Source organism: Trichechus manatus, unplaced genomic scaffold, assembly GCF_000243295.1.
Source record: "Trichechus manatus latirostris isolate Lorelei unplaced genomic scaffold, TriManLat1.0 scaffold00251, whole genome shotgun sequence".
Lineage (NCBI taxonomy): Eukaryota > Metazoa > Chordata > Mammalia > Sirenia > Trichechidae > Trichechus > Trichechus manatus.
Window position 1 is genome coordinate 1,596,329 of NW_004444187.1, and position 27,147 is coordinate 1,623,475.

Here is a 27,147-nt window from a genome sequence, read left to right on the forward strand (position 1 = left end):
CAAGTAAAATGAAATCCTTGACAACTTCAACCTTTTCTCCGTTTATCATGATGTTGCTTATTGGTCCAGTTGTGAGGATTTTTGTTTTCTTTATGTTGAGATGTAATCCATACTAAAGGCTGTGGTCTTTAATCTTCACCAGTAAGAGCTTCAAGTCGTCTTAAATTTCAGCAAGCAAGGTTGTGTCATCTGCATGTCGCATGTTGTTAATGAGTCTTCCTTCAATACTGATGCCCCTTTCTTCTTCATATAGTCCAGCTTCTTGGATTATTTGCTTAGTATAGAGATTGAATAAGTATGGTGAAAGGATGCAACCCTGACACACACCTTTCCTGACTTTAAACCACTCAGTATCCCCTTGTTCTGTCCTAACGACTGCCTCTTGATCTGTGTACAGATTCCTCATGAGCACAATTAAGTGTTCTGTAATTCCCATTCTTCGCATTGTTATCCATAATTTGTTATGATCCACACAAATGAATGCCTTTGCATAGTCAGTAAAGCACAGGTAAACATCTTTCTGGTATTCTCTGCTTTCAGCCAGGATCCATGTGACATCAGCAATGATATCCCTGGTTCCACATCCTCTTCTGATTCCAGCCTGAATTTCTGGCAGTTCCCTGTCAACATACTGCTGCAGCCACTTTTGAACGATCTTCAGCAAAATTATACTTGCGTGTGGTATTAATGATATTCTTCGATAATTTCCACATTTGGTTGGATCACCTTTCTTGGAAATAGGCATAAATATGGATCCTTCCAGTCGGTTGGCTAGGTAGCTGTTTTCCAAATTTCTTGGCATAGACGAGTCAACACTTCCAGGGCTGCATCCGTTTGTTGAAACATCTCAATTGATATTCTGTCAGTTCCTGGAGTCTTGTTTTTTGCCAATGCCTTCAATGCAGCTTGGACTTCTTCAGTACCATCGGTTCCTGATCATATGCTACCTCTTGAAATGGTTGAATGTCAACCAATTCTTTTTGGTATAATGACTCTGTGTATTATTCCATCTTCTTTTGATGCTTCCTGCATTTTTTAATATTTTCCCCATAGAATTCTTCACTATTGCAACTTGAGGCTTGAAATTTTTCTTCATTTCTTTCAGCTTGAGGAATGCCGAGCATGTTCTTCCCTTTTGGTTTTCTATCTCCAATTCTTTGCACATGTCATGATAATACTTTACTTTGTCTTCTCGAGCCGCCCTTTGAAATCTTCTGTTCAGTTCTTCTACTTCATCATTTCTTCCTTTTGCTTTAGCTACTCAACATTCAAGAGCAAGTTTCAGAGTCTCTTCTGACATCCATTTTGGTCTTTTCTTTCTTTCCTGTCTTTTTAATGACTTCTTGCTTTCTCATGTATGATGTCCTTGATGTCATTCTACAACTCATCTGGTCTTCGGTCATTAGTGTTCAACATGTCAAATCTATTCTTGAGATGGTCTCTAAATTCAGATGGGATATACATAAGATCGTACTTTAGCTCTCGTGGACTTGTTCTAATTTTCTTCAGTTTCCACTTGAACTTGCGTAGGAGCAATTGATGGTCTGTTCCCCAGTTGGCCCCTGGCCTTGTTCTGACTGATGGTATTGAGCTTTTCCATTGTCTCTTTTCACAGATGTAGTTGATCTGATTCCTGTGTATTCCATCTGGCAAGGTCCATGTGTATAGTCAGCGTTTATGTTGGTGAAAAAAGGTATTTGCAATGAAGAAGTCATTGGTCTCGCAAAATTCTATCATACGATCTCTGGCATCTTTTCTATTACCAGGGCCATATTTTCCAACTACTGATCCTCCTTTGTTTCCAACTTCGCATTCCAGTCACCAGTAATTATCAATGCATCCTGACTGCATGTTTGATCAATTTCAGACTGAAGAAGTTGGTAAAAATCTTCAATCTCTTCATCTTTGGCCTTAGTGGTTTGTGTGTAAATTTGAATAATAGTCATATTAACTGGTCTTCCTTGTAGGCGTATGGATATTATCCTATCACTGACAGCGTTGTACTTCAGGATAGATCTTGAAATGTTCTTTTTGACGATGAATGCAACGCCATTCCTCTTCAAGTTGTCATTCCCGGCATAGTAGACCATATGGTCGTCTGATTCAGATTGGCCAGTACCAGTCCATTTCAGCTCACTAATGCCTAGGATATCGATTTTATGCGTTCCATTTCATTTTTTTGACAATTTCCAATTTTTCTAGATTCATACTTCATACATTCCACTTTCCAGTTATTAATGGATGTGTGCAGCTGTTTCTTCTCATTTTGAGTTGTGCCACATCAGCAAATGAAGGTCCCAAAAGCTTGACTCCATCCACGTCATTAAGTTCGACTCTACTTTGAGGAGGCAGCTCTTCCCCAGTTGTCTTTTGAGTGCCTTCCAACCTGGCGGGCTTATCTTCTGGCACTATATCAGACAATGTTCCGCTGCTATTCATAAGGTTTTCACTGGCTAGTTCTTTTCAGAAGTAGACTGCCAGGTCCTTCTTCCTAGTCTGTCTTAGTCTGGAAGCTCAGCTGAAACCTGTCTAGCCATGGGTGACCCTTCTGGTATCTGAATACCGGTGGCATAGCTTCCAGCATCACAGCAACATGCAAGCCCCCACGGTACGACAAACTGACAGACACGTTGCAACCCCATGTGTGTCAGAGTAGAACTGTGCTCCATAGGGTTTTCAAAAGCTGATTTTTCAGCAGTAGATCACCAGGCCTTTTATCCGAAGTGCCTCTGGGTAGACTTGAACCTCCAAACTTTCTGTTAGCAGCCGAGAGAGTTAACTGTTTGCACTACCCAGGGACTCCTGAGCCTTACTCTAAATTGTTTTATATGGGGAACTAGCTCTTTATTAAAAATAATAATAAGGAATTTGGAGCTGTTTGGATGTTTGGATGCTAATTTTATAAGGGGGTAATAGCTGACTCACTCATCTTTTTTTTTAACCTACCGTTTTAACTGATAAAAGAGGAAAATATTCATCAGAATAGCTCAGAAGCATCCAGTGGAGAAAAGGGAGAAGACAGAAATTCCTTCTGTTCCCAGTATTTGTTAAATATTTGCCTTGGAGCCAGTACAGCACTAGTTGGATGACAGGACAGTAAGTCCTATTAATGATGGGCTTTTCATTATGGTAGATATGCTTTTGCAATTTTCCTAGATTTCTGCTCCAGGGTCACATGGTAAGTCAATAGTAGTTATAAACCTCTCAGCGTTGTGATCAATACCTTTGGCTGACGTAATCTAGACCTCTGGTGTAATTTACAACAAAAGACAGCTTGGGCAAGCCTCTGTTTTATTACCTTCAATTCACCACTGAAATATTTCACTGGTTTATGACTGAAGTTATTTTGAGTTTTTTGATAGATAGGGAATTGAGATAGTGCTGAAGAAAAAACATCGAGTGTGAAAAGGAAAAAAAAAAATTACAGAATTAAAAGCAATAAGCATTTCTTTCTTTGGGGCAGAATGTCTGCATACCTAGCAATCTCCTGAAATTACCTAAATGGCCACAAGGGAAAATCATGTGTGTCTGTGTAGTCACCTGTGAGTCTATTCATCCAGATGGACTAGAATATTAATGACGTGTATTTCTTATCTTTCAAACACACACCATATAACTAAGCAATACTGTACTCAGTCTACATTTTCCTGAATCTGAATAATCATTAACCATCTATTTGGGCAACACAAGGAACTATACTCATTGATAGACATTAATATGGAGAATTGTCTCCTATCATTTCTCCTTCATGTAACTTTCTTGTAATTTAGATGTTTGTTTTTTCCCCATGTCTGTTACATATTCTAGATCTGGATGCTAATAAATAAGGGAACTAGTCACTGGAGACGTGATTAAAAGGAATTGTTGAGAGTTTAGAGTGAGAAAAAGGGGCTGGGGTACTTCTCACGTGTCCTGCACTCAGAGGAAAGGTGGTACTGCCTGGTCCCCCTTCTCATCCCCTACCTTGACTGCCATATCAAAGTTCCATGATGAAGTGGAATCACAACTCTCATTTTCCACTGTATAAAGGAGGGATGAGGTAGGAGGTGGGGTGGTGAGTTGAATTTAAACATTTGTAAGGTCCCTTTTAGGCCTGATTTCCCTATTAGCCAACCACATGGCTACCTTTACAGGGCTTTTATTGTCCATGACTAAAGATAATAACAATATTGTAATTATTGAGCAACTATGGTATGCCAAGTGCCTTTACATACTACTCTTTTAATTCTCAACAACTTTGCGAGGCAAGCAGGATTAACCTATTTTACAGATGAGGAAACCGAGGTTTAGAGAGGATCAGTATTTTGCCCTACTACATGTGGGGTCGCCAGGAGTTGGAACTGACTTGACAGTAACTAGCAACAAGGTGAATCAGGACTTAGTCTATTTGCCCAAGAGCCTGCACTTTTTGTATTAAACTGTGATGCCTCTTCAACATAGTTGACAGATCTAAGAAATGCATAGTAGTTCTAACATTCACTAGTTGTGCAATTTTGTTTGTCTCTAACATTAAATTCCTCGGAGGGCTGTTCATTTTATATCCTCATTACCTAGCACAGTGCCTGGCATACATAAATGCTTAATAAATATTTGTTGAGGTAAATAAAATAAAAATCCATTTGTTTTATGTAAATGCTAACTTGTCTTCTAAACTAAGTTGGTGGATTAACTATGAGAGACATGAGCCTTCAAACATCTGATGTACTTTTACCAAAAAAAAAACCCCAAAACCGAACCCATTGCCATCGAGTTGATTCCAACTCATAGTGACCCTGTGGGATAGAGTAGGACTGCCCAATACAGTTTCCAAGGAGCAGCTGGTAGATTCGAACTGGCGATTTTTTGGTTAGCAGCCATAGCTCTTAACCACTGCATCACCAGGGCTTCGATGTACTTTTATTAAGTTTTTATATCCTTTCCCCATACTTCAAGAAGGAATCTGCTGTGTGGGGGGAAGAGAGCAAAAATATAATCGATGCCTATACAGTGAAGTGAAAAATCTTGTATTAATTAATAATTCAGACCATTGAACCAAACTTGGTGAAGGGCTCTTTATCCCTCTCAGTTTAGAAAGGTCCCCTCCCTTCATGTTGGTGTTCACCAAACATCATGGGAGCTACATAGGCAATAGCTCTACCCATGGTTGTTTTAAGATGAGTGTAAGAAGATGCTGTTTTGGTTCAGCAATTATTTGAGAGTTTACTAAGTTCCAGACATTATGAACCTAAGGGTAACATGTTCTTGCCCTTAAGGGGCATTGGCTCTGACTTTACCATGAAAATGTATCTCTTGGCTGGGGTAGTTTGGCTGTGTACAGGATTGCATTCTCTTCCAGCAAAGAATTAGCCCCCACTCTAGGGTTGCTATGAGTCGGAACAGGTCTGGGTTTTCGGGTATTTTGTAGAAGTAGCTCTGGTGGCGCAGTGGTTAAAGCGCTCGGTTGCTATCCGAGAGGTCGGTCGTTCAAATCCACCAGCTGCTCCGAGAGAGAAAGATGTGGCAACCTGCTTCCATAGAGATTGACGGCCTTGGAAACCCTATGGGGCAGTTCTGCTCTGTTCTATAGGGTCACTGTAAGTCAGAATCGACTTGACAGCAGTAGGTTTATTGGTGGGTGTTCTGTAGACACAGGTTTAAACTTATGCCCTTACTTCCAACTTCCCCAAAGTGCCACACAATCCTTAGATGACTAAAATAGATGACTGAAATATCACCTTTGAATTCTTTTACAAGAATATACATGAACATAACCTGAAGGTAGTTTCTCTGGTAACTGGGAGCAGTTACTCGAAGGGTGGGGACCTGTGGACCTGTGTGGATGGAAAGGGTAGTTGTGAGGGGGAAGGGAAAGCCTCTCTCTTCAAATTCCCATCTAGATATTCCTGTGTCAACTGTGGGGTTGCAGCTCTGGATAAGAGCACCATGCTAAAGCAGACTGTCAGAGAAATCAGGCAATTTGGCAACTCAGGACAACCCACTGTTAGAGACCTCCGGAGAGTCAGGGCTGCGAGTACTTTTAGCTACTGCTCAGGCATTAACTTGACTGAGGCTCTCGCACATGGATTGTCTCAATGCAGCCAGTTGAAATCAATCGTAGGCTTCCTCTGTAATTATGTAAATGTGGTAATCAAGCATGACTAGCAACAACCGACTCTCAATATACAAGATGTTACATCACTTTATTTTTAATTGTATGATTTATCAGAACAACAACTATTAACATACAAAGTACCATTCAGCTCAACTGCAGACATAAGCAGTGACAAGTAGCTAACTCTTAGAAGAATCACTGACTCCCACAGTCTGTCCAGACACATTAACCTAAGGAAAAGTTCATAAACACCAAACATGGCTTTCACATTGCCGCTTTCTCAAGCACGGATATACAGGTGTGTAGTCCTGTTGATGGGTTGTTTCCACAAGCTCTTTCTGTCTTGGATGCATTCATCCTCTTGACATCAGCTGAGATAGTTATTTCTCTCTGCAGAGCAGATTTTTATTTTTTTATCACCCACAGTCTACACTACTGTCTGAACTAGTATTACTCTTTTTTCTTTAAATTTTATTTTGTTGTTGTTGCTGAGAATACACACAATGAAACATACACCAATTCAACAGTTTCTACATGTACAATTTAGTGACATTGATTACATTCTTTGAGTTGTACAATTCTTACTCTCTTTTTCTGAGTTGTTCCTCCCTTGTTAACATAAATTCATTGCCCCCTAAGGTTCCTATCTAATCTTTTGAGTTGCTGTTGTCAGTTTGATCCCATATAGATAGTTCTTAAAAGAGCAGAATGCTCAAAACTCAAACCGAACCTGTTGCTGTTGAGTAAATTCCAACTCACTGACTCATAGTGACCCTATAAGACAGAGTAGAACTGCCCCATGTGGTTTCCAAGGAGCAGCTGGTGGATTCGAACTGCCGACCATTTGGTTAACAAATGTAGCTCTTAACCACTACACCACCAGGGCTCCATAATGTTCAAGGCAGACCTTTTTTGTTAGTTAAGCTAAACTATTATTCGGTTTTAAGAAGACTTCAGGGGATATTTTTGGCTTAAGGTTTAAAGATTATCTCAGGGCAACAGTTTCTGGGGTTCATCCACCCTCCATGGCTCCAGAGAGTCTAGAGTCCATGAGAATTTGAAATTCCACTTTGTATTTTCTCCCTTCTGATCAGGATTCTTCTATGGAATCTTTGATCAAAGTATTACTCTTTACACTTATGAAATGGTAACACTTAAACTGAAATGCTTCTGCAGTACAATTCCTGTGTCTTCTGGTAAGTCCCTCCATTGTCAAAGAGCTTTTGGTCATAATCATTCTCTTCCAACAACGGACAAACTCGCCTACTCAGATTCAGTATAACACACCCTCTTTCTAGCTTGCTGTGTTAACCCTTGGCTTCAAAAGTCATGGTGGTATAATGAGGGTGGAGTGTACTGGCAATCAGCACATTTCCTTACCACAATGTACAACCATTCAAAAATCACACGATTATTAATCCAAGTCTAACATACCTTTTTTGAAATGTTCACAGTGCAGTATTTTTGTGGCCTAACAAAAATTTGCTTATATCATTAAAAATAAACATTCTTATAAAAATATAATACTTTAAATGTTTACATCGACAAAACCAGAGTATCCGATGCCACATGCACTATACAGTAGTAAGCACAAAATTCCACAGAACTAAACACAAAAGTCCTGCCTAGAGTAACTGTGTATCCAAGTGACATGGCCAGAACTTTCTATTGGCCATTTTTTTGTTCATTTCTCAAATATGTTGTTTAATATAAAACATGTCCCAAATGCACAACTGGACTCACTCAAAGTTTTATTGTCTTAATTGTCTGTAGGGTGGGAAGCTGCCACCTGAGAAAGAGGCTAGTATTTCTAGTCCATTAATCCTTCCTTTGCTCAACATACAGGCCTGATTGGAATAGCAAAGCTTTCAGTCAAATGTCTTCTGCTGTAAAATCATGCTGAGTCACCTTTAAAAATATTTATCACAAATTACTTGTTCTATTTTCAGAGTCATCATTTAAAGAAAAAAAAAAAATCTAAATGTTCATATTCCCTAGATCAGAACAACAGTATCATTTCTTAAACAGTTATTAGGTGACAACTGAATATTTCATTATGACTAAACTATTTTATGAACATCTTCTTAATGTCTTGTAGGAACAATATGTAAACACTCCTATTAATTTATAAAAACACATTTTGTATCATGCTATTTTGAAAATCTGCACATTGTCTATGGGTATTCCACCAATAGAAGGAATGTATATATAAAAATTTTAAAAGGGAATGTTTGCCTGATGGGCCAATGACAATATTAACAATAAAAAAATATTAATGACCACACAACATGCATGAGTTCTTTGAAACGTTGGAATTCTAAGCAAGTGGCCTGGTCCATAGGCTGCCGGGTCCGTCCTGGACATCGCCACCTCTTCTGAATTTTTGTGACCAAGAATTCAAAATTCATTGCCTCAGTTCCCCATAGAAAATCAGGTGGGGCCTTGATTTTTTTGATTTTCCAGTTATACACATTTCAACATGGAATCCATGTTTTGGCCTCCATTGTGACGGGAGCATCATCACAGCAGCAGTGTTGCTGTTGAGTCCTGGCCTGTGGGACCCAGCCTCCAGTTCCATTGGCTGATTCAGATGCTTTGTCAGATGAGAAAATCCAGTCATTTTAAATAACAATATAAAATCCTATCATAGTGCAATTTTGGCCAAAGCAAAAAATATCTGACGGCCTTAAAAAAGCCAGGCAGTGAAAAAAAATAATGGACCAAGTATGGACTGTTGTTTGAACTATTACTATGATGTTCCTCAGAAGGGGTGGCATCGCCATCATGTGTCCACCTCGTCATCCACATTATCTTGTGACGACAAGAGAGAAGGATATGGAGCGACACATTTCACATTCACATAAGTAGCGTTCACGTGGACATAGTGCTCCCCGATGAAAGTAGAGAATATTGCTGATATCCGGGACACCAGTTCAGAAAAGGATGGACGCATTTCAGCTTTAGGGTGCCAGCATTTTAGCATCACTTCGTACCTGTTTCAGAAAAAGAGAAATGCTGTGAAAGACCCCTTGAAGGCAAGCATTTCTGTAAAAGTAAAGACTATAAGAGCTACAGAAGATTCTGTTAGAACTGTACTTACAAGGCATCGGGGCAGTATTCAGGTTGTAAGAGCCTTCTTCCTTGCAATAAGTAAACTGTTATATCAAAGGTGTTTACATCAGGATAAGGTGGAGCTCCTCGCGTCATCAATTCCCACAGAAGCACACCAAAGGACCACTAGTAAAACAAGGTAATGAAGAATCCAGGTGAGGAAGTATGACCGCACAAACAGGAAATGCAATTTTATTCAGCAGGTCTCGATAAATAAAGTTGGTTTAAAAAACCAGTTGCTGTTGAGTTGGCCCTGACTCATGGCGACCCCATATGTGTCAGAGAAGAACTATGCTCCACAGGGTTCTCAATAGCTGATTTTTTGGAAGTAGATAGCCAGGCCTTTCTTCTGAGGATCCTCTGGGTGGACATGAACCTCCAACTTTTTGATTAGCAGCCGAGAATGTTAACCATTTGTACCACTCAGGGACTCCAAACTTGGCTTACCATATTCAATATTATTGCTGTTTTGCGCTAAGCTATGAATTTTATGACCTGTTTAAACCAGAAGTGGATAAAGTTTAGATTACAAATTAAAGTATCAAAAAAAAAAAAAAAAAAAGTCTGCAAACATGATGATTAAGATGCCTCTGTAATTTGTACAGTGCTTTTTCCAAGTTCTCCCTTGTAGGATTAAAGCACTAACCTGCTTCTCTCCTCCTTTCTTCCAATGCTTTCACGTTTAGACTATTTAGTAAAAGAAGAAGATAAAGGAAGCCTTTAAAAATTTAAAAGTTGTGGGATTTCAAAATGAATGTAAATACTGATTAAGAAATGTAGCCAAATCTAAGTGCTAATGTTAGAAGGAAAGATCTAAGCCAGTATAAATAAAAAATCCATGTTAAAAATCAGAAATAATAAAACTGCTAGGGAACAAGGCTCTCTGTTGAAAAATAATGTCAATAAAATAACTTTAATTTGAAAATGTGAACATACCCGAGTAATATAAAATGTATCAGTATCAGTATCAGTACTCAGTACTTTATAGCCAGGATCATAGTGACATGGAGAGGTGAAACCAGTTGCTAAAAATACCCCCAATAAATCTGGACTCACTCTGGGATAGACATTTAAGAGTTCTTGACTCTTGGCTCTTGCTTGGTCTACTGAACTTCACTAAATATGCAATTTCTTGATTTAAAGCACTCTACTCAGGAAAGGAGCCCTGGTGGCTCACTGGTTAAGTGCTCGGCTGCTAAGCAAAAGATCGGCAGTTCGAACCCACCAGCCACTCCGCAGGAGAAAGATGTGGCAGTCGGCTTCTGTAAAGATTACAGTCTTGGAAACACTATGGGGCAGTTTCACTCTGTCCTACAGGGTCGCTATGAGCTAGAACTGACTTGAAGGCAGTGGGTGTTTGGTTTTCACTCAGACTACATCAGGTCATAGGTAGTCTCTCTCCTGGATGTGTGCCAAGGTGAGAATGACCCAATGGAGGGCTTGCAGGTCCCCCATGTGCAGAGGACCCAGGAAATCAGTTCTTACGTAACAACATTTCTCGGTCACTCACAGCTAGGAAGCACATAGGGGGAGACATGAGGCCCTGATTAAAAACAGCTTGGAGAGAAAGGAGACTGCAGAACAAACAGGTGGAGTAAACCAAAAACCCGTTGCCATTGAGTCGACTCCGACTCCTAGCGACCCTATAAGACAGAGGAGAACTGCCCCATAGGGTTCCCAAGGCTGTAAATCTTCATGGAAGCAGACTGCCACATCTGTCTCCCATGGAGTGGCTGGTGGGTTCGAACTGCTGACAGTTTGGTTAGCAGATGAGTGCCTTAACCACTGCACCACCAGGGCTCCTCACAGGCGGAGAAGGAAAACATAAAAACTGATTAGCAAGTATAGCTTCTAATACTCGGCGAGAAGGAGGATGAAACCTGTCTTGGACACTGCCACTGGAAAAACCTAGGAAGATACAAACCTCCATTAACGGCTCTCTCCCTTTGCCCAGGAGTCCCTGGGTGGTGCAAATGGTTAATGCTCTTGGCTCCTAACTGAAAGGTTGGAGGTTTGAGTCTACCCAGAGGCAGCTCAAAAGAAAGGCCTGGAGATCTACTTCCAAAAAATCAGCCATTGAAAACTCCAGGCAGCACAGTCCTACTCTGACACTTGGGGTCGCCATGAATTGGAACTGATTGTTTGCCTTGATCTAAACAGAAGAAAACCCCGCCCCCAGATAACTTTGCTGTCTTCTTCAGCCTTTCAAAATCAAAGTGTCAAAAGTTACTCCTGACAACTTTATTGTGTTAACCTTCATGCTCCAGACTTTGCATTAAAATTAGATCAACTGAACAAATATCTATTGACTTTTGGTCATATATATGTAGTTTACTGTCCTACATACTGGACAGCTTAGGAGGCTGGATTAACAGAGTTAAGAGTATTCTGCAAATAACTGTAACTTAGAACAGTAAGATAACACTGTAATATAAAGCAATAGTATAAAAGAGGTATAAAGTGATGTGAAATGTCAAAGAGGTAATAGTGGGGTACTGAGGAAGGCTTCGTGGAGAAAGTGACACTGCAGTGAGACATAAAGGACAGGGAGAATTTGTTTTATAGGCACATGTAAGTGAGGGCAGACAGAGTGCTCTGGATGGAGGGAGTGGTAGTGTGGGAGGGAGTGGGCCCAGGGGTGAGAGTACACAAGTGTGTTTTTGAGCCAAGGTACAATAGGTCGCTTTGCTTGATATGTGGAGTACATGAAGTGATAAGGTTGCCCTGGGGCTGTGCTGTCGGGTTTTTAATGCTGAGTGGGTTAAACTGAAATCGATGGGCAAAGGAAGTCAATCATAGTTTAAATGAGAGAAGACATGCCTAGATTTTGCTCCAAGACATTGCATCCATAAACACTCCACTTAAGATGCTTAAGACAGAAAGGAGAAGGGGCCATGGAGACCAGTTAGAAGGTTTCTGAATGAGAATAGGTGAGGGGTGGTACTGCATACCGGCAACATGAAAACCTATGAGATGTAACTTCTGGTTAGGGAGGTGGAAGGGAATATTTATCAATATAATGAGCTGAAAGTTTGTCAGTGTGAACCCACCCACCAGCTCTGAGGAAGAAAGACCTAGTGATTTGCTCCAGTGAAGGTTACAGCCTAGATTACTGCCCCTATGGGGCAGCTCTGCTCTATCACATGGGGTCACTATGAGTTGAAATTGGCTTGACGGCACCCAACAACAGCATAATGAGCCAGGCACAGACGGCATACCTTCCCTTTTTTTAAACACAAAACTATCATATTTAATCCTTGTAACAGTCCTGTAATGCAATTGGTTTTGCAGACATTTTAGGCAGGAGGAAACCAAGGCTCTGAGAAGCGATTACGTGTCTTGATCAGGCTTCCCTAACCTCTAGCACAGGCTTAAGTCTGTCTGGAGACAAATTCACAAAAGATGGAGCAGAGCTGGGTAAATTTCAGAGGATTTATAGGACTTGGGTTATAACTGGGTATAAAGGGGATTTGGAGGGCTTATGGGACAGTAGAGGTGAGAGGAAGCGGTTTCCAAGGAAAGGTGCTATACTGCCTGCATCCCAAGCTCGCCCTGCAGCTTCAGGCTGACAGGATGCTGGAGGGAGGGAAGGGAAGAAAAACCATGCTGACTAAAAAGAGAAGCTGGAGTGAGTGTGTGTGTGTGTGTGTGTGTGTGTGTGTGTGTGTGTGTGTACAGGAGAGAGAGGGTGTACAATGTGTGTGCATTAGGAATGATGAGAAGTCAGCTTTAGTTTTAAGACATGGCTCTGCCATGCATGCTGACTGTGTGACATGGTCAAGCCATTTTGAACATCTGAGCACCACATCAGTGAGCTCATCTGTGGAATCTCTGCCTGACTAAGTTTACCAAAGATGAAGATCAAACCAGTTGTTCAATGTGAGAGATCATTAAAGCTATAAAAATGACGGGAAGGACTGCTGTTGCTGCTGAGGCAAGCGAGGAGTGGCGCCGGCCAGATCTGAGCATTCAGGAGTAGGTAAATTGAGATATGACATCAAAACCAGGATTAAAAAGATAATCCAAAACCAGACATCAAAAAGAAAAAATAAAAAACAACTGATAAACTAATAACATTTTTAACAAAATTAAAAACTGCTCTCTGAGACACAGTTAAAATAAAAGGCAAGCCACAGACTTGAAAATACTTGCAAAAACACGTATCTGATAACACATACCTGTATCCACAATATATAAAGAACTCTAAAAATCCAATAAGAAAACCACCTAATTTAAAAGAAAAAAACACTAGGAAACAAATTCTAAAACTTAAAAAAAAAAAAAGCAAAGGATTTGAATAGACACTTTAGTTAAAGGTAATACAAGGATGGCAAATAAGCACATGAAAAGATGCTCAACATCATTAGTCACTACAGAAATGCAAATTATAAAGAAAATGAAATCCCACTCCAAGTTATTATAATGGCTAAAATCCCAAAACACTGAGTATACCAGGTGCTGGTGAGGATGCCAAATTACTGATACTCTTATATATTACTGGTGGGAATACAACATGATACAGCCACTTGGGAAAACAGTTTGGCAGTTTCTCATAAACTTATGACTTAGTAATCCTACTCCTTAGTAATCCTACTCAAGAGAAAAATGTTCATGCAAAATCTTTTAAGCAAATATTAAAGCAGTTTTATTGGTAACGCCTAAAACTGAAAATAACCCAAATATCACCTTCAACTGTGAATGGATAAACAAAATGTGGTACATCATACAATGGAATACTGTTGTTGTTGTTGTTAGGTGCTGTTGAGTTGGTTCTGACTCATAGCGACCCCATATACAACAAAACGAAACACTGCCTGGTCCTGCACCATCCTCACAATCGTTATGCTGGAGCCCATTGTTGCAGCCACTATGTCAATCCATCTTGTTGAGGGTCTTCCTCTTTTTTGCTGACGTTCTACTTTACCAAGCATGATGTCCTTCTCCAGGGACTGATCCCTCCTGATAACATGTCCAAAGTATGTGAAATGAAGTATGTGGAATACTATTCATCATAAAAAGGAATGACCTACTGATACATTCAACAAAATAGATAACTCTCAAATGTATTATGCTAAGTGAAAAGAACAGAATCAAAATGCTACTCACTGTATGACTCCATTTATATGGCATTCTAAACTAAAACCAAACCCAAACCTGTTGCCGTCGAGTTGATTCCAACTCATAGTGACCCTATAGGATAGAGAAGAACTGCCCCATAAGGTTTCCAAGGAGCGGCTGGTGGATTTGAACTGCCAACCTTTTGATTGGCAGACTAAGCTCTTAACCACTGTGCCACCAGGGCATTCTAGTAAAGGTAAAACTATAGAGACAGAAAACAGATCCGTGGATGCCAGGGGCTAACTACATAGGGACACAAGGGCATTTTCTGGGGTGATGGAACTGTTCTATATCCTGACTGTGGTGGTGGTTGCACAACTGTATATATTTGCCAGAACCTGCAGGAATGTACACTAAAAAGGGTGAAGTGTAGGTAAATTGCACAATGGTGATGTCATTAATTAAAGAAGTGAGGAACTGCTGGTCTGGCAGGAAAGAATTTGACTTTGGTCATGGTAAATTTATGATGATGATGAAGACATCCAGATAGGGGGACTCAAAGGTGACTGTTGATGGGAATGGTTGCAATTGTTGAGGGAGGCAGAACCTTGAAGACAAAAATCCTGGGGGACAGCTACATGTAGGAGGTGAGAGAAGGAAGAGAACCCAGTCAAGGGTAAAGAAAACACAGCAAGGAGGAAAACCAGACGGTGCAGTGTCCCAGAAGCCAAAAGGGGATGAAATTTCAAGAAGGAAGGTGTGGTCAACAGTGTTAAATGCTGCAGAATGATGAGGCAGGATGAGAACAGCAAAGCCAGCTGGACCGAGCAACTGAGAAATCAACACTGATTTTAATGAAGGCACTTGTACTAAGTGTGAAACCCTGTACAACACAGGGTATGAGTAATTTCAAATGTAGTAACACTCCAACTGTGCTTGAATGGGCTTAAAGAGTATTCAGACTTTGGCCAAAATCCACCTGGGCATTTAGACCTACATACAGACAGGCAAGTTTTTACTTGTAGGTCTTAACATATGTACAGCTTCTTACATGCTTTTGGAAATGCTCCAAGTCAACATTCAAAAGATTGGGCTGTCATGGAAATGAAACTTGATGCAAATTTATCCATGCAATAAATGACCATTTGCCAAAGCAGCATTGTGTATGGATTACTCAGGTTCCCCCATTATGGAGTACAATATGATGTCTTTCAATGAGCAGGAGAGAGAAACAGCACTGTCATATCTGTAGACGCTTATATGTTTCCAGTCCAGTATTTGAGTGATTGCTGCTAGGTGAGAAGCCCTGGTCTTCGTGCTGTGGTGTGTGTGTTTGTGAGGAGGTAGGGGTAGGGCATGTGTGTGTGTGTGGGGAGGGTATGTGTCAAAAATCTCAGAATTCCAACTTTTGCCTTGAACACCCAAATTTTTATCAGGTTCTCTTTTTTAAAACAGTTTGGCTGAGGTGTAATTTATACTATAAAATCCATGGATTCTAAGTGTACAGTTGATTATTTATAGTCTATTTACACAGTTGTGCAGCTATCATCACAATCCAATTTTAGATTACTTCCAAAATCCCAGAAAGTTTTCTTACGCCTTTTTGTAGTCAATCCGACTCCCAGCCCCAGACAACAACTGAACCGTTTTCTGTCTCTGTAGTTTTGCCTCTTTCTATAAATGGGATCATTCAACATGTGATCTTTTGAGGTTGCTGCCTTTCACTTAACATAAAGTTTTTGAGGTTTACCCATGTGTGGCAAGCATCAGTAGTTCCTTTATATTGCCAAATGGTTATTATTCCATTGTATGGATATAGCACATTTTGCTTAGCCATTCAACAGTTGATGGACATTTTGCAATGCTCCTAGTATTTGGCTATTATGAATAATACTGCTGTGAACATTCAAGTACAAGTCTTGGTGTGGACATATGTTTTCATTTCTTTAATGACTAATGATGTTGAGCATCTTTTCAGGTGCTTATTAGCTAGCTATCATACATCTCTTTGGTAAAATGTCTATTCAAATCTTTTGCCTATTTTTTTTTTTTTTAAATTAGGTTGTTTGTCTTCTTATTATTGGGTTGTAAGGGTTGGCTCTGGTTCTTAATAGTAGACTAGCAATCAAGTGTGAATGAACAGAATATTCTTCGAGGATGGGTTAATTCTTCCTGCCTTAAGACTTCACCAGCCACCATCACGAAGTCCCCAGCCTACCTCTCTAGCACCTACTTCTTTCATCTCTTTCTCTGATCCCAGTCATTGGTCTACTATCACTTTCTCTTATCAATCTTATCCACACTATCCTCAAGCCCTATTCCTCCACCACCTCCTGTAGCATATTTACTGACAGCAAACTCCCATTCACCCTCAACTTATTCTATGTTTCCTCCACCTCTTCACTTAAAGACAATTTCTTTGAAACTCTTAAAATAGAGGCCACCCTCTCTCCTTCTTTCTGACTCCTGAGGAGGAGGGTGAGACTCAGATCCTTGTCTCTCTGTCCTTTCTCAATATCTGCCAACCCTTTTTCTTTTGAAGTCCATGCCATCCATTAACGCTGTTTTCTGCCTACCTTGTTTGCTCTTTCCCCTACTCCTGTTGTTATTCTCAAGGCCTGAAACATCAATGCTTCCTCTACCTCCAGACATCAGTCCTCTCAACTTACTACATGTGAATAGAACGAGTGGTGTACTCTGCCTTCCATCCGACACCCAGCACACTCTAGATTCCTGAGTCACTCAAGTTATGCAGCTTCCAAGACCCTTCTTGTGCACTTAGTAGCGGTGGACCCTGGTGACCGTCCTATTTCTTCCTGAAACTTTCTCCTCCTCTGGCTTTCATGACAGTCTCTTATCTTGGGTCTTCTACTTCTCTGCTTACTCCTGTCTTTTCAAATTCTCTTCTTTCCTCACTTCATATATGTAGGTTCTTCTAAATAACTGCTTTTGGACTCTCAGCTGCGTATTTCCAGCCTCGATCTCCTTTATAAGCTGCAGATCCACATTCCCAATCGCCCTCTGGATCTTTCTGCCTGGATGTCCCACTCTCAAGTCAAACTCAGTATGTTCAAGATTCATTTTTTCTCTAAAACCAGCTTTTGCTCCTGTGCTTTACACATTTGTTATTACAGTGGCATATAACTTTGCTCATCTTTGACCTCTATCAGTCCATTGCTAAACACTAATGATTCTACCTCTGACAGCCTTCCATCTCTTCCTCTCCATTCTCACAGTTTCTATATTAATTCAAGCTCTTCTACCTCTCACTTCATCTCCTGACTCGTCTTCCTGCCTCTACTCTTCTCAAATCATCTTACATAACAAGGAAAAACTGTAATCTAATCTGATTATACTTCAGTGTTTCCACATGCCAGAGAATAAATTCCAGACTCCTTACTGTGGTTTTCAAGGACCTCTGTGATAGAGTGTGCATATATTTTTTCTCAATTTATTTCTCATAACTTCCCTCTGCAGCTTCTGCTACTTATCATTTCCTTAGAAAGTCAAAGATGCTTATGCCTTCTTGCCCCTTTGCCTCACCTGGATTAGTATTCCTTATGTCATCCCCTCTCCCATCCTCACAGCTGCCCAATCACAAACCTGCTATCCTTTAAGGCCTATTTAAACATTGCCTCCGCTACAAGGTGTAAGGGTGAGTTGGATCTGGCTGCCCAGGTGAGTGCCTTTTCCTCCCTCAATGCTCAGGCACGTCTTCTGAAGCTTGGGCTGAGAAGAGGCTGGCCTTTGCACACAAAGAAGGGTACTTCTCTAGCAAGGTGCAAGGATAATTGCCCTCACTGCTAAACTGCCTCAGTCCCACCTTCTTGATTTCTCCAGCTGGAATTCCTGCTGCCCTTGGTCTACGAGGGGCACAGCTAATCCTGGTCCACTTTGTGTATAGTTATTGATGACATGTCTTGTCTTCTTGTGAAGCCAAAGCTTCTGGAGGATAAGGTTCATGTCTGGTTCTTCTATGGGCTTCCTAAGGACCTAGCATGGTACCCCTTTTATTTATTTTTGAATAAATGACTACATTTATGAAAACATACTATGGATGCCTGTCAGACAATCAAGTCCATTTTTACATGTAAAGAAAACCAAAATTAATAGCATTGACTTAAAAAAAAATTAATTAAAGTTGGGTATAAAAGAGAATGGGAAGCAGTGGTGGTTCAGTGATAGAATTCTCACTTTCCATGTGGGAGACCTGGGCTGAATTCCCGGCCAGTGCACCTCAAGTGCAGCCATCACCCGTCCGTCAGTGGAGGCTTGTGTGTTGCTATGATGCTGAAAAGGTTTCAGCAGAGCTTACAGACTAAGATGGACTAGGAAGAAAGACCTGGCAATCTGCTTCTGAAAATCAGGCAATGGAAACCCTATGGATCACAATGGTTTGATCCTCAACTGATCATGGGGATGGCCCAGGACCAGGAAGTATTCCCTTCCACTGTGCCTGGGGTCGCCATGAGTTAGGGGCTGACTCAAAGATAGCTAACAACAACGAAAGAAAGTAAAAGAGAAGGTCAGGGACGATCAATACGCTACCACATCTGACTTGGTGGTGAACTTCTGAGTCTGCAGACTCTCTAGAGCCATCCACTTCACTGGCAGCTTTGCACTGGTTTTGTTGTGTACGCTGTAGTATTCTTTGTCATACACATCCCGGGCAAGACCAAAATCAGCAACCTTGACAGTGAATTTTTCATCCAGCCTACAGAAACAACAAAGATTATTACCAGTGGTTGAAATAGAATAATTTAAAGCAATTCTAAATATCTATGGGTTTGAACAAGTGACTTCAGTACTGGAAATCTGTAACTTCTGAAAGGAGTGCTTTTATCTGGCCTCTGTTGACTAACAGTAAATTACAATGGAATTCTTGAATAAAAGTGCTTGACATTTATATTACAAATTCAGCAGGCCCAGGAAAGGGATCATAATGACACAGAGTTCAGAAAATCCTTTTGGCTTTAATGGAGACCTGGGGAAACTGTAAAACTGGCTCCCCTCCTAGCTTTCCCTTGGTTGCTGAATTGAGTATGCCAACTGACTACGCAAAGCAATCACCAGTCTTCACTCATCAGCTTATTAGTAGTACTCAGTTTTGTGGGGAGAGACATAGCAGGGAGCGGTTATCTTCCTTTTTTCATTCTCTGATTGGCTAGGCTGTTGTGTGCCGTTGAGTTTATTTCGACTCAAGTTGATAGCGACCCTATAGGACAGAGCAGAAGTGCCCCATAGGGTTTCCTCAGCTGTAATCTTTTCGGGAGCAGATCCCTAGGTCTTTTCTCCCACAGAGTGGCTGGCGGGTTCGAACGGCCCACCTTTTGGTTAGCAGCTGAGTGCATAACTGTTGCACCACCAGGGCTCCTCGATGGCTAAGCTAGGGCATAAAATTTATATATTCCATCACTGAAGTAATGGAAAAATAGGATATGTAGTAAAACATCTAAGAAAAACAGCAAAGATCAACAAAAATCAATTTCCTCTATCTAGGGCTGGTCTCCTTTGTTTGAGCAGGCCTCTATGTTGTCACGTTTGCCCAAAACCAAGGTAGGAAATTAACAGCACAGTGCTTTCATTCACACATACCATAAGTCATGAATCAGCGCCATGCAAAGGAAAAGCACTGAATCAATTACAAACTGTTGACTGTTGTATTATACAGCCCAGGCAGCCAGACACAAATAAAGTTCTTTGTATATTCATTCCCAAATACCATTTTTGGTAGGGCTTAGGCAGGCTGACTTCAGATCCACTCTTGGGAAGTTACAATATATTGGTATTTGTGTTACCAGCCCTCTTTTTTTCCACTGTAAAATGCTGAAGATCAAATTTTCCCTCCCAAACACTAATGCGGTGTGAAACCACAACATTGGGGGCTGCTGGTGGGAAGGACCAAGAAGAGCAAAAGTATACAGCAGCTGGCTAAGACCCCCTGTGGAGAATTCCTTTTAAAATCTCTGATGAAGCCTGAAAGCCCCACCTACATTCCCAGCACTCACAAATCAATTTGGAACTGTAATGGAAATAAAGGACTTTTGCATAAGAAGAGAAAAAGCATCCCTACTAGCATGGAACAGTGGGAAACAGGTTCCTCCTTGTCACTTAATTTGGACTGTGGGCACAGAGATTCTTATACTTACATGCAGTTTCTTGCTGCCAAGTCTCTGTGGACAAACTTTTTGCTTGCAAGATATTTCATGCCCTTGGCTACTTGAAGACCAAAGCCAATAAGATCTTTCACAGTTGGGTTCTGTAATCAAAGGGAGTTGGACAAGCATAAACTAAACAGATACTGTGCTAACGCTAATCTCAGAATTCTGAAATGTTTATAAGAATCATTTTGTCTAAATAATAACTTATGCCCCCTTTGATAACATCAACAACTTATTAAATTCCTATTGTACCGAGAGGTGCGCTGGAAGAAAGGCCTTTGATCTATTTCCAAAAAATCAGCCACTGAAAACCATATGGAACACATTCTACTCTCACACACCTGGGGTCGCCATGAGTTGGAATCAACTCAATAGTAACTGGTTGGGTATTGGTATTCAAGAGTCTCTGGGTGGTGCAAATGGTTAATGAACTCAGCTGCTAACCCAAAGGTTGGTGGTCTGAGTCCACCCAGAGGTGCTTTGGAAGAAAGGCCTGGCGATCTACTTCTGAACAATCAGCCATTGAAAACCCTATGGAGCACAGTTCTGACACACATGGAGTTGCAATGACTTGGAGTCAACTCAATGGCAACTTGTTGGTCATCGTATGCAAAGTCTAGGGCTAGTTATTTTTATATATTATGGCTAATCTTCATCCACTCCTGTAAGGTAGGTATTACCGGCTCCATTTTCCAGGATGGTAATAAATCACCCCAAAACACACAGATGGTAAGAAGTGGAAACCAAAACTAAACTTGTTGCCGTCAAGTCGATTCCAACTCATAGTGACCCTATAGGACAGAGTAGAAGTGCCCCATAGGGTTTCCTAGGAGTGCCTGGTGGATTCAAACTGCTGCCCTTTTGGTTAGCAACCGTAGCTCTTAACCACAACGCCACCAGGGTTTCCAGGCAGGATTTTAATTCAAGTCTGTTAGGCTCCAAAGCCCACATTGTAGTGACATCAATCACACTGACTGGCAAAGTATGGAAATCCACAATAGCTCTCGTACAGACGCTGAAGCATCAGCTCAAAACTCCAGTGGCCTGGACCCACTCAGAGAAGAGGAAACCCCATTCTCCACAAACTCCAGCCACAAAACTGGATGGACAGAGGAATGACTTTAGCATCGATAAGCACGATATCTAACATTGCATAGATGTCTCTGTGGCATCAGGAACCTGGTGTCTCTTCTCCAGCAGTCACTGTGGAGTCTGTGAGCCTAAGAAGCAGAGACACAGACCATGGGGCCCTGCAAGAAGGGCTGCAGCCCCCTTAATGCACACAGCATGTGGAAAGGCCAGTTTCTTGTGTTTCAAGCTTCCCTTTGTTAGTGTTATGTTAGTGCCAAGGGGATGGCGGTTCAGTGGTAGTATTCCTGACTCCCATGTGGGATTTTGATTCCTGGTGAATGCACCTCATGTGCAGCCATCACCAGTGAAGTCTTGGGTGTTGCTATGATGCTGAACAGGTTTCAGTGGAACTTCCAGCTAAGATGGCCTAGGAAGAAAAGCCTGGCAATCTACTTCCAAAAATCAGCTAATGAAAACCCTATGGATTCACAACAGTGCAATCTGTAACCGATCGTGGGGATGGCGCAGGACCCGGCAGCCTTTCGTTCCATTGTGCAGGGGGTCTTCATGAGTCAGGGGTGACTTGATGGGCACAAACAACAAGTTACTGCTGAGTGTCAGTACCAACTCCGTGGGTTATGGAAGGCATGATATAGGATAGTATCATGCTTTAACCCTGGGGGAATAATACCTGCTTCCAGAAGCAGAAAACTAGCATATCCAAACAAATTAACTTAGAGGATAATGGCAAAAGTCAAAGTGGGAGACTGGGGTCTGTCAGGGCAGTTCTGTGCTTTGTAAAATTTACCCGACTTGCAAAAATCTATGGCCAGGGATTATCTGAACCTTCTGGCCGAGCACAAAATATTTATTTACATTTCTATAGCTTATTTTCTCTGAGGAATTTGACCCCATGTTTACAAAGTTGTTTCTGATCAAGAGTAAAGTTAGTCCATTAGCTCCTACAGAGAGAGACCCAGGCAGGAGGGGCCTAGAAAGAGCCTGAAGCTCCTCCCTCTGCCTTCCCTGGCCTGGCCAATGCTTGTTCACCCTTTAGGTCCCGGTATAAATGTCAACTAAGAAAACTACTTGCAAGAGCCTAAGAACCTCTTTTGTAACACTGAGCTCATGCATTCAGCAAATATTTACTGAGGGCCTAGACACCGAACACTATTTTCAGTATTGCAGCTACAGAAGTGAACAAAACACAGAAAAATCCCCACTCTCATAAGCTTGCATTCTAATGGGATGTGTGGGGGTGTATACCTACACACATATATAGTTATTATTTGTTTATTGTCTAGTACAGCACTGTCCAATAGAAATATGACGGAAGCTACATATGTAATTTAAACCTTTCTAGTAGCCACATAAAAAGTAAAAAGAAACAGGTGACATTAATTTTCCTAATATATATTTCAACCCAACATACCCAACATATCCAAAATATTATCATTTCAATAAGTAAGCAATATAAATGATTATTCATGATATAGTTCACCTTCTTTCTTTTTTAATACTAAATATTCAAAATCTGGCATGTATTCTACACTTATTGCACATCACAATTTGGACTCGTAACACTTCACATGTGGCCTGTAGCCACAGTACTGTAGCGTGCATGCCTAGTGTCTCAGATGAGAATAAGTGTGGTGAAGGAAAATAAAGCAGGAAAGAGACACCCTGAAGGCCTGGGGGTGGGGTTGGTCAGTTGCAATTTTAAATAGGTCAGGAAAGCCTCATTGTGAAGTTGACATTAGGGCAAAAAGCTGAAGGAGAGGAGGTAGGTGGATATTTGGGGGAAGGGTGTTCCAGGCGGAGGGAACAGCACATGCAAAGGTCCCGTGGTAGGAGAGTGCGTGGCAAGTTTGAGGAATAGTACGTGGCTCATTTGTAATTAACAGTTTAGTGTCTTCCTTTGTAGGGTTAAAACTCCATGTGGGCTGAGGCTGGCTCTGCCTCTGTTTTTCCTGTGCTGTGCTCAATTTCTGGCACATAGCAGACACTCAAGGATGCATTTCTGGCACATAGCAGACACTCAAGGATGACTAAACGTACTTATAAGGTAGAGCAAGGCTACTTGCGGGACAGAATTGCTGTCGCCATCTACGTATCCCTATTTTTCCACCAAGACAGGATTCTGAAGTACAAGTGGATTGAGTCAGCCTCCACACATTTCAATGATGCCAACTTTTACAAGGGTTCAAGGCAGACATATTTTAAAAGGTTGGCTGGTAAATTTACAGCTAGTTCGCCAGTTAGTAATCTTGGTAATATACTTACATGAGTCTCATTTCTAATGAAATTTCGAAGATCTCCATGTTTCATATATGGTAGGACCACCAGAGGAGACCCCTCACTTCGAAGGCAGATTCCCAAGAGCGAGAGAACATTGGGATGGCTAAAATCTTTCATGATGATTCCCTCAGTCAGAAACTGGGAAACTTCTCCTATGTCAGTGATTCCTGAGAAATCCAGAGGTGGAAATATTAGTTTTATTATGAAATAAAACCATAGGGCTAAATATTATCCTGAGATCTCATCTTCAGAGTGCCTTTTTTACAGTACATCTGAGTGAATGATGTCACCCTGCACTGTGCCTTTCAGGTCACCGCCTATACCCATCTCCATCAAGACAGAGTCTAGCGATAAGTTTCTTTTACACAGCACCACACTTTGTCCAATACAGGAAGGCGACAGGGAAGCAGGCTAGTCCATTTCTGTAGTGATTGTCTAGGGAAAACCTATTTTTTTCTGTAAAAAGCCAAATAGTCAATATTTTTGGCTTTGCAGGCCATACGACCTTTGTTGCAACTATTCAATTCTGCCATTGCAGAACGAAAGCAACCCTGGACAATACACGGTTGTGTCCAGGAAACTTTATTTGTGAAAATAGGCAGTGGGTGATTGTTTGCCAACCTGTGGATTGGACAATTTGGAGACTCATCACCATATGGTATCTAAATAGATTTGCTGTTGTGGTTAAAATTGTTTCTAATCGTTTCCAGATAGCAATACCTGGGGACTGATACTAGTCAGGACTGATGAACAGTCAACCAATTTCGATTTATTAATCTGACCAGTTACTCTCTGGTGATAGTAATAGCACTGATGTTCTTGTACAAATGCAATGTATTCTGTACTCAGAAGAGCCACTGGAGGTCCATATGGATCAAGTAGATATCAAGGCAGACAAGGGACAGATAAAGATTTCTCAGCGTTACGGTTGTCCTGAATATGATTGGCAGAGCGTTGTTCTTTCTTGAGGCAAATTTATTGACAGTCATACTTAATCCATCTCAGTTTGTAGTTAGATGTCATATAGACGGTCCCTTTAATTACCTTGTGGTCAGATTTCCAACAAAATCAATCATGTAAGAACAGTGCTTAGCAAGGAGATTTATATAAAGAAAGGCTGAAATAGTTCTGGCAATAATGTATCTTACAGGAAAATTTTCCACTTGTGTATTTAAAGCTTACTAATTCCAAGTTACACAAACTTGTTAACGTCATTAACGTTTTTAGGCTGCTGCACACTATGAGCAGAAATTTAGAAACGGTGGAAAAAGCAAGCACACTGACTTCATGTGGGAGACCTGTTAGCATAGGTGGAGACAGGAAAACGCTAGTAAATGGAGTCCACTGGGTTGTACAATATAGTAATTTATGGCCATAATTATAGCTCTGGGTCATCAATAAAGACTTCGTTTATGCTTTGAAGCATTCCCTCTTTCTTAAACAGAGTATGCAATTCATTTAAAAGATTTTCTCAATAACAGCTACAATTTATAAAAAAATGTTTTACCATCAAAAGGGGGTAAGCTTCAGTTATTTAGGAAATTCACTTATGTGGAATACCTCATTCCCCAAAAATGCAGATAAATGAGGTACTACCACACTTACCAGTTTTCAGTTTTATGCCCACATATTTTTCTCCTGTTTGTCTTATTTCATATTTTATCTTTTTAATAGGGGTTGTGGTTAAAAAATAATTATAGTAATGCCTCTGGGCAAAATGAGTCATTACTACTGTATGTGCCAACATGCTTCCAATAGTTTCCAGAAATGTCACTTGCAAAACAAATATAAGCCAAACAGTTAAAAGATACTCAGCTCATCCAAAAACCTCATTTTTCCTACACCCTTACTTGTGAGGGCTCTGAGGGATAATTTCAGAGGAAACATTTCAGTAAGAGTTTAGACCAAACAAGTTTCCAGAGTGAGAGCCATAATTCCAGCAGTAGCTGAGTATTCCTCAAGGGAAAGTGAACATCAACATTTTATTATAAACTATTTATTAGTTTGCAAACCACAAAAGTGTACTCCACTGCTAAATACAATGGAACTTACTATTCAAGGATTTCACAGCACAGTGGATTTTCTTGTCATGACTGTCCAACAAAGTCCCATGATAAACACACCCAAAATGCCCTGTGTCAAAGAGGGAACTTGGTTAGTGTTGCATTACTTGTTTTTATTTTCTTTTTTACATTTGTTTTTTTAATATTGTGGTAAAATATATATAACAAAACATTTGCCATTTTAACCATTTTAAAGGGCACGATTCAGGGACATGAATTACATTCACCATGTTGTGCAACCATCACCACTATCCATTTCCAAATGTTTTTCATCCCTCTAAACAGACACTCAGTACACCTTAAGCAATAACTCCCCACTTGCCCCTTCCTCAGCCCCTGCTAACCACTAATAAACTTTTGTCTCTATGAATTTGCCTATTCTGGATATTTCACGTAAGTGGGATCATGTAAGATCTGCCCTTCTGTGTCTGACTTAATTTACTCTGCATAATGCAAGATTCATCCATGCTGTAGCACGTATCGAAACTTTACTTCTCTTAATGGCTGAGTAATATTCCATTGTATAGCTAGGTGAGGCATTACTTTTCATCGTTGTTGTTAGTTGCTGTGGAATCTATTCTGACTCATGGTGACCCCATGTGTGCAGAGTAGAACTGCACTCCATTGGGTGATCTGTTGGAAGCAGGTCACCAGACCTGTTCTCCGAAGTGCCTCTGGGTGTGTTCGAAACACCAACCTTTTGTCTAGTAGTCTAGCACTTAACCATTTAATTACACAATGATTATTTATTAAACCCTTTATGATCTTCATCTCCTTTAATTTTCTATATGGTAAAAAAAGTACATTATTTTTCATACTTTCTGATTAAGAATTCAACTATGTGTGTATGTGTGTTTGTGAATGTATGTAGATGATTACCTACCTATCACCCAAAAATATAAGCAATATGATTCTTTAATACATGGTAAAAAATGTAAGTGATATGACTGCTATTAAAGGCTAATACACCTACTCCTTACTTATCGACTATCTTGTTATCTGACATTTCGCATTTACAACAACCGTAAAGAATCTATCTGACTACTATGCACATTAACGACATACATCTGGCAGTAACGAGCGCCGAGGTCCAAGGCGAGAGTAACGCTGGCTGTGATGGTTATGTGTCAACTTGGCTGGGCTATGATTCTCAGTGATTTGGCAGTTATGTAATGATGTAATTTAGCAGTTATATAATATCATCCCTCATTTTGTGAGCTGATGTGGTCATCCATTTCTGCATAACACCAATTTTTGCATAATGACCTGGTCTTTGGAACCTAACCTTGTCGAT

General features: G+C 40.7%; 1 protein-coding gene across 1 annotated transcript in view; it reads right to left on the reverse strand.

The window, feature by feature from the left end:
- Window positions 1–8,873: 8,873 nt before the first annotated feature.
- Window positions 8,874–27,147, reverse strand: part of MET (MET proto-oncogene, receptor tyrosine kinase) — a 117,465-nt gene continuing 99,191 nt past the window's right edge. The window contains exons 16-21 of the mRNA XM_012559485.2: window positions 25,843–25,923; window positions 23,776–23,957; window positions 20,410–20,519; window positions 18,809–18,974; window positions 9,192–9,328; window positions 8,874–9,084 (exon numbers count right to left, since the gene is read on the reverse strand). Of these exons, the coding sequence (XP_012414939.1) occupies window positions 8,874–9,084; window positions 9,192–9,328; window positions 18,809–18,974; window positions 20,410–20,519; window positions 23,776–23,957; window positions 25,843–25,923 (887 nt within the window). The remainder of the gene's footprint in view (window positions 9,085–9,191; window positions 9,329–18,808; window positions 18,975–20,409; window positions 20,520–23,775; window positions 23,958–25,842; window positions 25,924–27,147) is intronic.